This window comes from Aedes aegypti, chromosome 2 (assembly GCF_002204515.2).
Source record: "Aedes aegypti strain LVP_AGWG chromosome 2, AaegL5.0 Primary Assembly, whole genome shotgun sequence".
NCBI classification, from domain to species: Eukaryota; Metazoa; Arthropoda; class Insecta; order Diptera; family Culicidae; genus Aedes; species Aedes aegypti.
The window spans coordinates 118,102,857-118,114,869 of NC_035108.1; the positions used below are offsets into that span (position 1 = coordinate 118,102,857).

The window sequence follows — 12,013 nt, forward strand, 5'->3', positions numbered from 1 at the left end:
ATGATGGTCCCCTCAAACGGCTTTCCACAGCATTGTTGTTCCATGACTCGATATTTCCATGAGTCGATGGTCCCTTCAATATCGACTCATGGAGGGTTGACTGTAGCTCAATTCTGTTCCCGAACAACAAACTTTCAGCTGGCAATGCAAATAACCCATTAATAGTATTTTAGCTAAAGGGACGAATGACCTTCGGGTTAAAGTCCCTCCAAAACAACAACAGTATTTTAGTTAATTCAACGGCTTCTAAGTTCGTAGATGTGGTTATGCTTACTTTTAGAACAATCGAAACGTTCATTTTTTTGATAAAAACGACATGTGCTTTTTTTGGTTGATAGATCGCCTCTAGTTTAGTCGATTTGCCAAATTTCAGCTTTTTATTTTATCAAAAAGTCATATACATAATTAAGTTTATGCAAAAAATTGCTCCCTTGCACCAGTAGTTGCCGGCGTGTTCCAGTAGTGGATCAACGGATGGAAGCAGTTTTTAAAATGGATATATAAAAACGAAGAAAAGCCCTAGAGATGGTCTTTATGCTTATTAGTTGCTGTTCCGAGGGAAATATGTTTAACCTATGTAAAAATTTACCATTTTGTTAAAATTCCTTATATCATTCCCGAACGTCTACTACTGGAGCACTAGCGCAGCTACTGGAACACGTGTACCAATAGTAGCTCAAGCGATTTTATGTTAAAAAAATAGCTTTTAAATTTTTCACATATAGTAGAGGTCGAAATTTTTCTGTTGACGCCAAAAGATCTCTGTTGAGACTTCTCGTTATATTGTTATGATTTTTTCCCAGACAACCAAAATGTATGTGCAAAATTTCACTTATAAGATGTCGCGAAAAGGCTTTCTACGTACAAAAGTAGAGACGATATGCGTGCATATATTATGTGATGAATAATAACATACAATGCGAGTGTTTAAATATTCCACCGAACTAACCTGTGATCTTATGCGACTTAACTTATGATAACAAATGTTGATTTGACAGCTGCTACGAATTGATTCGACTTACTTTGTACGAGTGTAAGAGGCGAAACAAAATGTGCAAATGAACTCAGAAAAAACGTGTTTTATGCGAGGAAACTCATCAATTTGACGAGTTTATCCCCGGTGTTTTGCGAGTTTGATATAATTAGTACACTGAACGAAATCTCCCGCAACAAATTGAATGATTTCTGCCTCATCCGAGCCCCATACCTATTTTCAGACACATTCAGGATGATTTTCATCTGCGTTGAAATCATCTGTTTACATATCGCCCCGAATGAAAATCATCCAATCTTAATATGATTTCAATCCCTCTAGAAGCTGCAAAAAATCGAATGATTATCATTCAATGATGTAAACAAACCTCATTACATGGTAATTTATAATTTTAAACAATTAAATAAAACAGATAGTCGAATATTCCCCATTTCTATGCAGTTTTATTGGCACTGTAACAAATAAGTGGTCATAACACAATAACTGTTCTTAGTAGCTGGAAAAGATGCTGAAGCGTACATGCTAAGAGTTGTTGATTCTGGAACCGAAATGCTCGAACTTAAGCTGTTTGTGGTTTAGGCACCCGTTGAATCGAGCCTTTAAGAGTGAACAAATGCTATGAAACGATATAAATGTTGATTATGCCATCGTAAAGTGCAATTACCTGTAGAATTCTCGAAGAAGTTTCGAAGTGATCACGCTGCTGCCGCCATTAAACTTAAACTGTCAACAAGGATGATTTTCTATCTAGGATCATTAATCTTCTGTATGATAGTCAAGACAATAATTGAATGATTTTCGAATTGGGTCATAGCAGAAATTACAATCCGTCAAAAGTCCGATGTTATTCATTTTGATTAGCATAACTCAACTACCTGATTATAGTCATACGAAAATAGATTGGACTTCATCTTAGAATTGGATGATTTTTATTCAATTGACAATGGATGCAGCATATTCCTTCGTATTCATTCAAATTGAAGAATATGGAGTTTGGGACCAATGTGAATTACAAATCATTCATTTGACGACAGAAGCTTTCGTTCAGTGTATGAATAAACGAGTTATAACGTGAACTTTCATGCGATTTCTGGTTGTCTGGGTTATAGCTTAAGATGAAGATGAATCGAAGCCAAAGTTCAAATTTTCAAGAGCACGGATCTGGAGAACCAAACACCCGTTTGAGCTGAAAATCTAATCGATTGGTCACCATCAGCTAGTGACCAATCGATTAGATTTTTAGCTTAAATGGATGTTTGGTTCTCCAGATCCGTGCTCTTGAAAATTTGAACTTTGGCTTCCATTTATCTTCACCTTAAGTAGTCCACTAATGGCACCGGCATCCTATTATGTTTAAAATAATATTTTCCCGGTGTTTTCCAAATTCCCGGATATTTCCCGATCATTTCACGGGTTTTTCCCGCTTTTCCCGGATGGATGTACACGCTGACCTTTGCTTACAAGTTAGGTTACGTTGCCAGACATATTTCTAGATAAACTGTCGCTGCCTTTGAATATGTTACTATTGAAAATAATTTCTTTTGTGGGTTAAGGTGAAGATGAATCGAAGCCAATCCTAAAATTTTCAAGAGCACAAATCTGGAGAACCGAACATCCAATTTAGCTGAAAACTTAATCGATTGGTCATCACCAGCAAGTGACCAATCGATTAAGTTTTCAGCTCAAACGGTTGTTCCGTTCTCCAGATCCGTGCCCTAGAAAATTTGAGGTTTGGCTTCGATGCATCTCCACCTTAAGCTTCATCATTTGGATATTTAATCCGAAAACCTATTTTTCTCGCCAATAATTTTAAGACCAAACTTTGCAAACTGCAATTGTAGTTCTTGTAATATTTTCCTTAACTCTGCTTTTGTTTTAGTTTATGGATAGTTTCCATTAGTTTCAATTTTAGGATCTCGGCAACTACATTTTTTTATAAAAATTTGTATTAGAAGTAAAGAGTAATGACAACAAACTTTTCCTCTTTTGTTACATCTGCTAAATATTGATTTGCTAGTGTTTTATCTAACTCCTAAGTATCAGACGTAAGGAAAGGCGTGATGTAATGATAGAAGAATGAAAGCTTAGGGAAACTGTTTCTTGTCCGTCTCTGGTTCTAGCGATTGCTATGAACGAGTAGTTTTAGGTGACACATGTCGAAATCCAAGCATGGCTGGCATAATTGTCAGCTTGTGCCCCTACTCACGATTTCAAAGGCTTGCTGAAGTAATAAACGTACAAAATCGATCTTCTTATTTTAAAACTTTCTGCAAGTGAACAAAGCTAAAATAGAAATTGTACCTAGGGTGCCGGTGCCAATGGTTGTAATGTACCAGTAGATTGGACTATGGAATAAAACGTACATTTTTTGATAAAAACGATATGTGCTATTTTTGGTGGATAGATCGCCTCTAGTTTAGTCGATTTGCGAAATTTCAGCTTTTTATTTCATCAAAAAGTCATATAAATAATTAAGTTTACGCAAAAAATTTGCTCCCTTGCACCAATAGTTGCCGTCGTGTTCCAGTAGTGGATCAACGGATGGAAGCAGTTTTTAAAATGGATGTATAAAAATGAAGAAAAGTCCCAGAGATGTTCCTAATGCTTCATTCGAAAGATATTAGTTGCTGTTCGAAGGGAAAAATGTTAAACCTGTGTAAAAATTTGCCCTTTTGTTTAAAATTCCTTGTATAATTCCCAAACGTCTACTACTGGAGCACTAGCGCAACTACTGGAACACGTGTACCAATAGTGGCTCAAGCGATTTTAAGTTAAAAAATTAGTTTTATCACTCTTTTTATATTTTTCCCATATAGTAGAGGTTGAAATCTTTCTGTTGACGCCAAAAGATCTCTGCTAAGGCTTTTCGTTATTTTGTTATGATTTTTTATAGCTTAGGTAGTCCACTAATGGCACCGGCACCCTACTGTTATTTGATGCTTCTTTCGCGAGATTTGTGCCTTCAAAGTTTCGGTACATTATTGAATTTTGATTCCAAGCTGTTCCACTTTAAGTGCGAAAAATTGAGAGTGGAAGATAGAAGCAAGTGATAGATAAGACTAGGTACCTAAGTAACAAGTAGCGATTAGACCATCAATTCAGTTCATGATCCGTTTATTGGCACTTTCCTCTTAAAGGAAGCGGCCGGGAGACTTCTGGAATGCGGCCAGTGTGATCAAAAATACTCTAAGTGGGCTTCAATAAGCCCGTTTCACTAATTCTTAAGAATTGACACTTGACACATCGGAGTCTGCACCCCGAAAAAACTCCGCAACCATGAGGAAAATGTCACTGTATTACACATGAAAACCATAGAAAAATACCAGGTTCTTCTTATGATATGTTTTTTAAATCGTTTCAGAAACAACGTATCAAGGAAGGATAAGGGTTATTGAAAATGCTGCTGGGTCATTCGATTGATGATGGAAAAAGGCTTTAACTCTAATGACTTTATGTTAACTGACCTTATGCCGAATGGTGATCACTTGTAGCATTTTGGTTTAACAGCATCTTACAGCTTAACCATTGGATTTTCCGATATTTTTATAGGGCCACGTTTCATGGCACAAATCTGCCAAATGGCGGGAAACGTGCCTCTGGAGCCGGCCTTGTGATAGGGCCACGTTTGGTCCAAAATGTAATTGGAACGGGTTTTCAGATACATTTGTTTGATTTCCACACACATTTTAAGCACGGTTGAGCCCCCTTCAGACTTTGTCGGGACCCACTAAGCTAAAGTTTTAGGATACTTTAACGATTCTGTAAGATTTAGAATCATTAAATACACTTAATTTACACATTCTAGATCCGGGATGTAACGATTAATGAGAGTAAATTGAATGAATGAAATGGGAGACTGAGAGAGGATTATCTCTGATATTCTGGAATAATTAATTATGAATTCTCTATATACTTCGCAACAAGAAAAAAAGTAAAAAATACAATTTCCATTGACTTTATTCCGTAGCCGTTGTGAGCCGGACGCCGTTTCAAATACAACCAGCAGCGTCAACACCGATCAGGTGGTAGATTGTTTCATTTCTTAAAATTGATGGATCGCAATCGATACCGCGGGCACTACCTCTGCTACATCACACAGGCACACAAATACACAGGATGGATCTTACCTTCTATTTCCAGCAGCTGGTTCTCAGTTTTAGGCGAGCAACACTATCCCTCCGATTTAGAACGGGGGGAAGCGGGGTTTTTTTCGAGAGGAAGATCAATGACCGTCGAATGAGAATCGAACCTGGGAACCACTGGTAATATGCTCGCCATTAAGTTATGGTTCCAATCCTGTGCTTCCTCCTCTCTGCCGTCAGAAGCTTACATGTAGATGAAGTTGAACCTGATTGAAAAGGATATGATTAGAAGTTGATGTTAACCTGGGCAACGAGATGGGACTTACCGACAGAGTGCCTGCGGTAGGGAAGATATTATCGGACCATATCCCTGTGAGTTGTCGTACAGTTCAAACAGTGGAGCCGCTACTAGCTTGTAGTTCTTCGGCACGGCAAATAGAGCTGCAGGGGAAAACCGGAAAATGAGATTAGTATGCAAGCTGACGTTGGCGCTTAGTCCAATCACTTAACTATAGTCTAGATTTTACAACAGGGGCGTTCTTTCTATTTCAGCGTTATTATTTGAGCACACGTTTACAGGCTTTTATCGCTAAAAGCAATCGAAAATACAAATGTTATAATCTTAATGACAATTTTCTAGGAATACATTGTAGTAGCTGTGAGTTACATTACATTCACAGTCATTTCAAGACTATTACAATTTTGTTTCAATGGATACATAATACATATAGTAGACTCAGGTACAATATGGTTCTTTTTGAGGCCACAGAAAAAGCTGGACTTTTATCTATGTTTTACTAGATCTATTTGGTGGCCAAAAGATCTGAAAATTACAGTTGGAGAATATTGCTCTGGTGAAGCTAATCTTCCAAGAAAACCAAATACATTTTTTTCTAATGTTTTACAGAATACAAAATAAAATCTTCAATTTTCCATACAATTGCATCCCTTATAAGTTTCTAGCGTTTAGCAATCATTGAGGTATATAGTTAATATCCATGGTTATAATAACTATCATCAGCAAATCAAATTGACATTCAATTAGCAATATACCTTCATTTAATTTGAATTGTATTATGAATGAACAAAGATAATATAGTTTTTTACTTTTCTAAGTATATAACATAGTTTTCGAACGTAAAGCAAACCCAATTTACAAAATTAGAACATAATACAAAAACATTGACACGGCAAACAATTGGTTGCGAAAACGTTCTTTTTCAATTTGTTGTAGTTACACAATAGGATTTTTGATTTCTTATAATCAGCTTATCAGTAAGCGCCACATTTCGATCAATCGACGTTGAACTATGGTCCGGAAAGTAGATTTACTAGGAAGGATGCATTTTGTGCTTTAAAATATAACTTTGAACATAAATTATTTCGTGTTGTTTCAAATTAGGGTAATTTACATTTTTATAGACAAAAAACATTCAACTTTCTTATTTGTAGAAATTAGGGTTTAAATTCTGCAGCAAAATTGTAAATCTGCTTCCCGGACTATTGTACGTGGTATCAACAAAATCTTCCTAAATGTTTAACTAACTTCACACCAAAATTACTTCTAAATATGGCGCTTACAGAAATTCTAGCTCATCTCAACAATCGATCCCAAAACTGCTCTAACGGAGGATTCCTCGGATCTATCTATTCCACAAGACTCCCGCTTACAAACTATCGATAAGATATCTAGATATAAAAGCATTGCATATACAAAACATTACCCTTCTCGTGGAGTTGTACCAGAAACAGCCGCTTGTGCTCCTTCGGCTTCGTTATGTGGGGCGGAATGTACGGGTACTGCGGGGGCTCGAAGTTCGGTCGCCACCAGTTGCCGATTGTGTCCTCGACGATCCAGTCCTGCTTGACGCCATCCTGCCGGCCTAGAGTCTAATTCGATGATATACACAACATAACACAAACAGGTTCGTTTGGTACAAAGCAGATTCGTTTCGATACCGATATGTAGTAAGTATATCATGGAGAGATAGAGACGGAAAGAATACACAGAGTGGTGGTGCGATTCGTTTGTGGTGAGGATTGTTTGTGATTAGTTACATTTCGTTTCATACAGATTTTCGGTTGAAGGAACAATATAGGTAGAATAGAATAGAAATGGTAACAATTCTCATCTTTGTTAAAATGATTTAGTCAAATCGTCCATAGAATCATTGCCGGGTGGTCACGGTTTGAAATTACGCATTTTTCTCGATCTATTCTAATACTTTGTATATGTACTCGCTTTCGTTGCTTTTCACGTTGTCTCAAAAATCAAATTACTGGTGTCTACTAAATTAGAATATGGCTGAATTCGTTGCCGTTTCAAAAAATGCTCCACAACATTATAATTTTAAGTCAAAGTGGTACAAAATACTGATTTTGTTGAAGTTTCAATGAAATTCAAACTAAATCAATCCACCGAGTACTGAGTACTGAGATTTGACTAAATCATTTGACAATTTCAATTTGAAACTATGTTTCTTCCTAGACAATTGTTACAATTTTGATTATACAGTTTCACAATGCATAGACCATCTCTACAATCTTCTGTATAATCTAGCTTGAAAAAACTGATCTTACAATATTTCTTTTTTTACATTTACGAAGCTACCGTAGATTCACAAAATTCATTTCTTATACGATAGTTGATACAATCTTCTCTTACAACTATCTTCTGGAAAATAATGGAAACAATGGAACAAATCCAATCGAACAAGCCGACTTACCTCCGTCAATAGTCGTTTGAGCCCCTCGACTTCGTCCTCACCGGCGCTCAGCTCGCCGCCGGGCAATTTGAAGAATGTGGTTCCTAGCTGAAGTAACAGAACGTGTGGAAGACCATGTTCGTGGACCTGGAAAAAATTACAATGGTCGTTTTAGAATTGTCGTTATTGATTTGTCAGATAGGCCCTTATCACGAATCCCTCTACAAATAGATTTTTTAGCGACCAGGTCCAAAAAACATTGACCTAAAGAAGTGACTCGCTACTAGCCCTGTCTGGGCACAACATACCAGAAGCACTCCTTCCACCGAGCGGCGCATTCCAATTTTGTCAAATTCATCCCGCATTCGCTGGAACCGGGCCGGCACCGATGGATCTTTCTCAAATAACGGTTCTTTCGTGCCGAATGTGTAGTTCGTGAGTGGGTACCTATAAACAAAAGCAAAATATTAATTACCTCCGCTAAAACCCCGCACCAGTTAATCCCCAACTTACAAATTGATCGTCCGATTCAGTGTCATGGATTGGTTCCCTTGCGGTTTGCTGATGTCATTCAAGGTTCCTTGGCTGGTTCGCCGCGGCCATCCGGAGCCGGTTTTGTTTACGGACTGGGTAGCCATCTTTGATTTCCTTCCGCACTTTTCACTCAGGGAGTTGCAATCACTATCACTATTCGGCGGATGATTTTGTCGGGCTTTCGGCGCTCCAATGTCCGTAACTGCACGGACCACTCGAAGAAGCACTTATCGGGTCCTGATTGTAACACAATATGGTTTTAAATTTAGTAAACTTTCAGCACAAAATAAGAAAAAACTTCCTGCTCCGACGAAAAGCGGCCTCAAATTAGTTTTTTGCACTTTTTTCCCCGCTTGACAGTTTCGGGTCGATAAAGTAGAGCTGAGGTAAAAACGGTAAAAACCAAAACGCTTGTTCCCTGCGACTGATGTTGTCTCCATATGTGTGCACTCAGGGTCTGTATCAATTGGGCTATTAAAACGAGTCCGAACTTAAATTTGACAGTTCGGAAATTGGGTTGTTTAGTGATGAAAAATTCGCAGATTTTTGTAGCTTGATCGAAAGAGCACAGTTTTCTAAGTGTAACACGATTTTATTGCGCTTTATTATCTTAATTTTCCAGGGCACGGAATATTATGAAACTTTGGATTCTGGCTCAGTTTTTATCGTAGAATCAGAATATTAAAAAACAGGATACCCCTGAACAAGCCAATTATTTCCCCTCTGATTTCGATCTGTCAAAAATAAGTCTGCTCCAGAGGAGACTTATTTTTAACAGATCGAGAATTATTTCGCTAGTTCGTGTTAGCTGTTTGGATGTCGTTTTAATTTTCGGTCCTGCTTCGGTGAATTACCTATATGGACATCGGTATGATCGTCCAGCGGCTTCCGGACGGCACATCAAGTAGGATGATAAATTGCTGCTCAGTTAATGGGTAAGTTTTTCCCCCGGTGGGCTGGCTAAACAGTGTATGTATGCCAATGGAACGCTCTGGTATACAGTGTTCTACCGATTGCTGTCACTGCAGTAGAAAAAGGCTGCTTTTCGTACATCACAGATCGATTCCAAGGAACTATAAAGCTCCCGTGTATGGTTTGGTAGGTTCATTCAATCCGGATAGTCACATAGAAATGTGTTGTCCAAAATAACAGTTGCAGTGCTGGTAGCAAATCACTTTTTAGTGACTTGGTCACTATTTGCAACGAAAAGTCTTTTCCAGAAAAATGGTCACTATTTTCATGAATCAATGATAAAGAAAGTATAAGCTGGTCTAGTTCCTCAAACTAGAACTGCAAAACAATAATGTTTCACAGTTTTAAAAACATCAACTTTGTTAAATTTGAAATTATGGAAAGGATCTCTGGATCTCTGGATCTTCCTGGAAAGTTTCAGGCGAATATTCCTCAGAGATTTCTTACGAATATTTTGGCTCTTTGAGGAATTTTTGAAGATAATCCGGACAAGTTTTAGAAACCATTCTTAGCTGATTGTTCTTTTCATAAACTTTTCCGGGATGTATGCTTAAATTGCATTGATTATTTCAGATATTCGCTGACTAATCTACAATTCTCTCATGTTACTACAACTACTTTAGCAATTTTTCCCGCTCAAATAACGGCTATATCACGTTTAAACTTTAATTTCAAAATTGGGTCCATAAATGAACCTTGACACTTTTGATCATGTTTGACGTCGCTTAGTCGACAAAACACCACAGGGGTTTTAGTTTTAACACTGGGGTTGTTCTTATCTGACATTTCGGAAGGGACACGGAAAACAAAATACACCCAAAATTTGAGTTAAAGCCAAGGAATAACAATAATAACAAAATCGGGAAAAATTTACGAATAGTCTATGCTTAATAACTTTTTTCACAAGTGTCGGATTGTTTCGCGGTCTTGGGCAATATTCTTCATCGTAAAAATACCTATCGAGGTCTGTGTTCAGGTTTTTTTTATAGAGGTCAATAGGCGACCTCTGGAAATTTTTGTTTGCAAAAGTAAGTTTTCCCATAGTAAATCCCATACAAACTTTGAACGGCTGGCGCTAAAATATAGTTTCTCCGATCGAGCTGAAATTTTGCACAGTTGTTATAGGACCTAAATGCAATCCAAAAAGTGGACTGGAGCGAGAATCTGAATTTTGTCCCACACTAATGTTGATACATTTCAGTTCATCTCTATCCGGTGGAATGGGATTCATATCCCAAAACTTCAAAATTGATCATCATTTATGAAAAGCAAACTGTTGCACCTTAAGCGCCGCCAACACATTCTCAATCGGAAGGGTTTTGACGCGCTCAAACTGACTTACACTTCAAATTAAAAAAAATAGCACAAATTTGAACCTTCTTTTAAATTGCACGATAGGATTATTTTGTAAAACAAAATCATTTACAACGCTTATAGTAGTGAACGAATGTTACCGTGCTTGATTTCAGCTTCAGGGGTTCAGTCTGCTTTATCGATCACAACACAAGCATCAAGCATATCGCGATCTCGCGTTGGGGGTGTTTTGAGTGGGTGGACAAGACATGTACTTAGTACGCGAATTTCTCGTACCGTAGAACTGAAGAGAAAAGCGCTTGAATATCTTATCGACTAAGATCGTCTAATGGTGTACATATTCCGGTACCAGAAATAAAACAATTTGATTATTGATTCGTCGTAACAATAACTGCCATTCAAAATGTCCAAGCCGTGTGCGATTCAAAAACAGGTGAAAGTTTAAACTGCCACATCTACAGAGATGATTACCAAAGTCTTGAATTCTAAACAACGTTCTACATCCAACAGATTGAGAACTCCAACGAGATAATAGCCGACCTTCGCGAGCGGATACGAAAGATGGAACGGCGCCTGACAGATCCCCAGATGCCGGAGGAACGCCGCAAAGAGATCGAAACCGAAATAACGGAGATCAAGAAAATGTTGGAAACAAACGAGGAAATGCTGCACAAACTGCATCGAGAAAACTCCAAATCTTTTGCCGTTGCGGCTTGCCTGTTTTTTGTCTGTTTTCTAGTTTACGGAATTTATGTATTAATTGTGGGATCGTAGCATTGAACGAATATATTACTAGACTTTTAATTGTGAAACTCAAACATGGATTCTTTAAGCAATTCGTTAAGGGGAACTCCCAAGAATTTCTCTACATGTTTCTTCAGGATTTTCTCTACAGATTCTATCTGAATACCTTCTGAAATGTCTCTAGAAGTGCATCCATTTTTTTCCGGTCATTCATCCTCAAATATCTGCAAGCTTTCCTCCATGAGTTTCCAAGAGCCTTCATAGATCCAAAAAATTCTGTACTAATTCATATATTTAGGGTGCAGAGCTACTTGGGCACTTCAATGATTCACTTAGGAATGGGGGGTTTTTATTAGCCGAAATTTTGCAATAAGTGCTTCAGCACGGCACGATGCATATTGTAGTCAAATTTGAACTCTGTAGCTTCCAAAAAACCTCATTGCAGAAATGAATCAAAAGTGCCATAACTTGAGAAATTATCGTAGGAATTTTTGTAGATCTTCCTGGAAAACTCCTCAAAGAAATCTTAAGAAACTGTAGAATGATTCTTTATGGATTTTCTTGAAAGAATCAGACAAACCCTGAAGTGTCTTGCAAAACTTTCTGTGCTGACGTGCTGAAAATACTAGAGACCTTCCGCTAAAATTAAGACTTTTTAGAACTTTGTA

General features: G+C 37.7%; 1 protein-coding gene across 1 annotated transcript; it reads right to left on the reverse strand.

Moving 5' to 3' along the window:
• Positions 1-4,933: 4,933 nt before the first annotated feature.
• Positions 4,934-8,675, reverse strand: LOC5570338 (cleavage and polyadenylation specificity factor subunit 5). The gene is made up of 6 exons (XM_001653117.2): positions 8,295-8,675; positions 8,090-8,228; positions 7,803-7,928; positions 6,801-6,966; positions 5,403-5,517; positions 4,934-5,342 (listed from the first exon to the last, which is right to left on the reverse strand). Exons 1-6 carry the CDS (start codon positions 8,417-8,419, stop codon positions 5,321-5,323), a joined length of 693 nt encoding a protein of 230 aa, XP_001653167.1. The 5' UTR covers positions 8,420-8,675; the 3' UTR covers positions 4,934-5,320.
• Between the last annotated feature and the right edge of the window lie 3,338 nt (positions 8,676-12,013).

Bases quoted from the DNA above. Each gene is read 5' to 3' on its own strand.
- LOC5570338 (XM_001653117.2), bottom strand. From the start codon at position 8,419: ATGGCTACCCAGTCCGTAAACAAAACCGGCTCCGGATGGCCGCGGCGA. The intron at 8,229-8,294 runs GTAAGTTGGGGA...TTTTGTTTATAG, and splicing joins CTGAATCGGACGATCAATTT to GTACCCACTCACGAACTACA. The intron at 6,967-7,802 runs GTAAGTCGGCTT...TCATCGAATTAG, and splicing joins TCAAACGACTATTGACGGAG to ACTCTAGGCCGGCAGGATGG.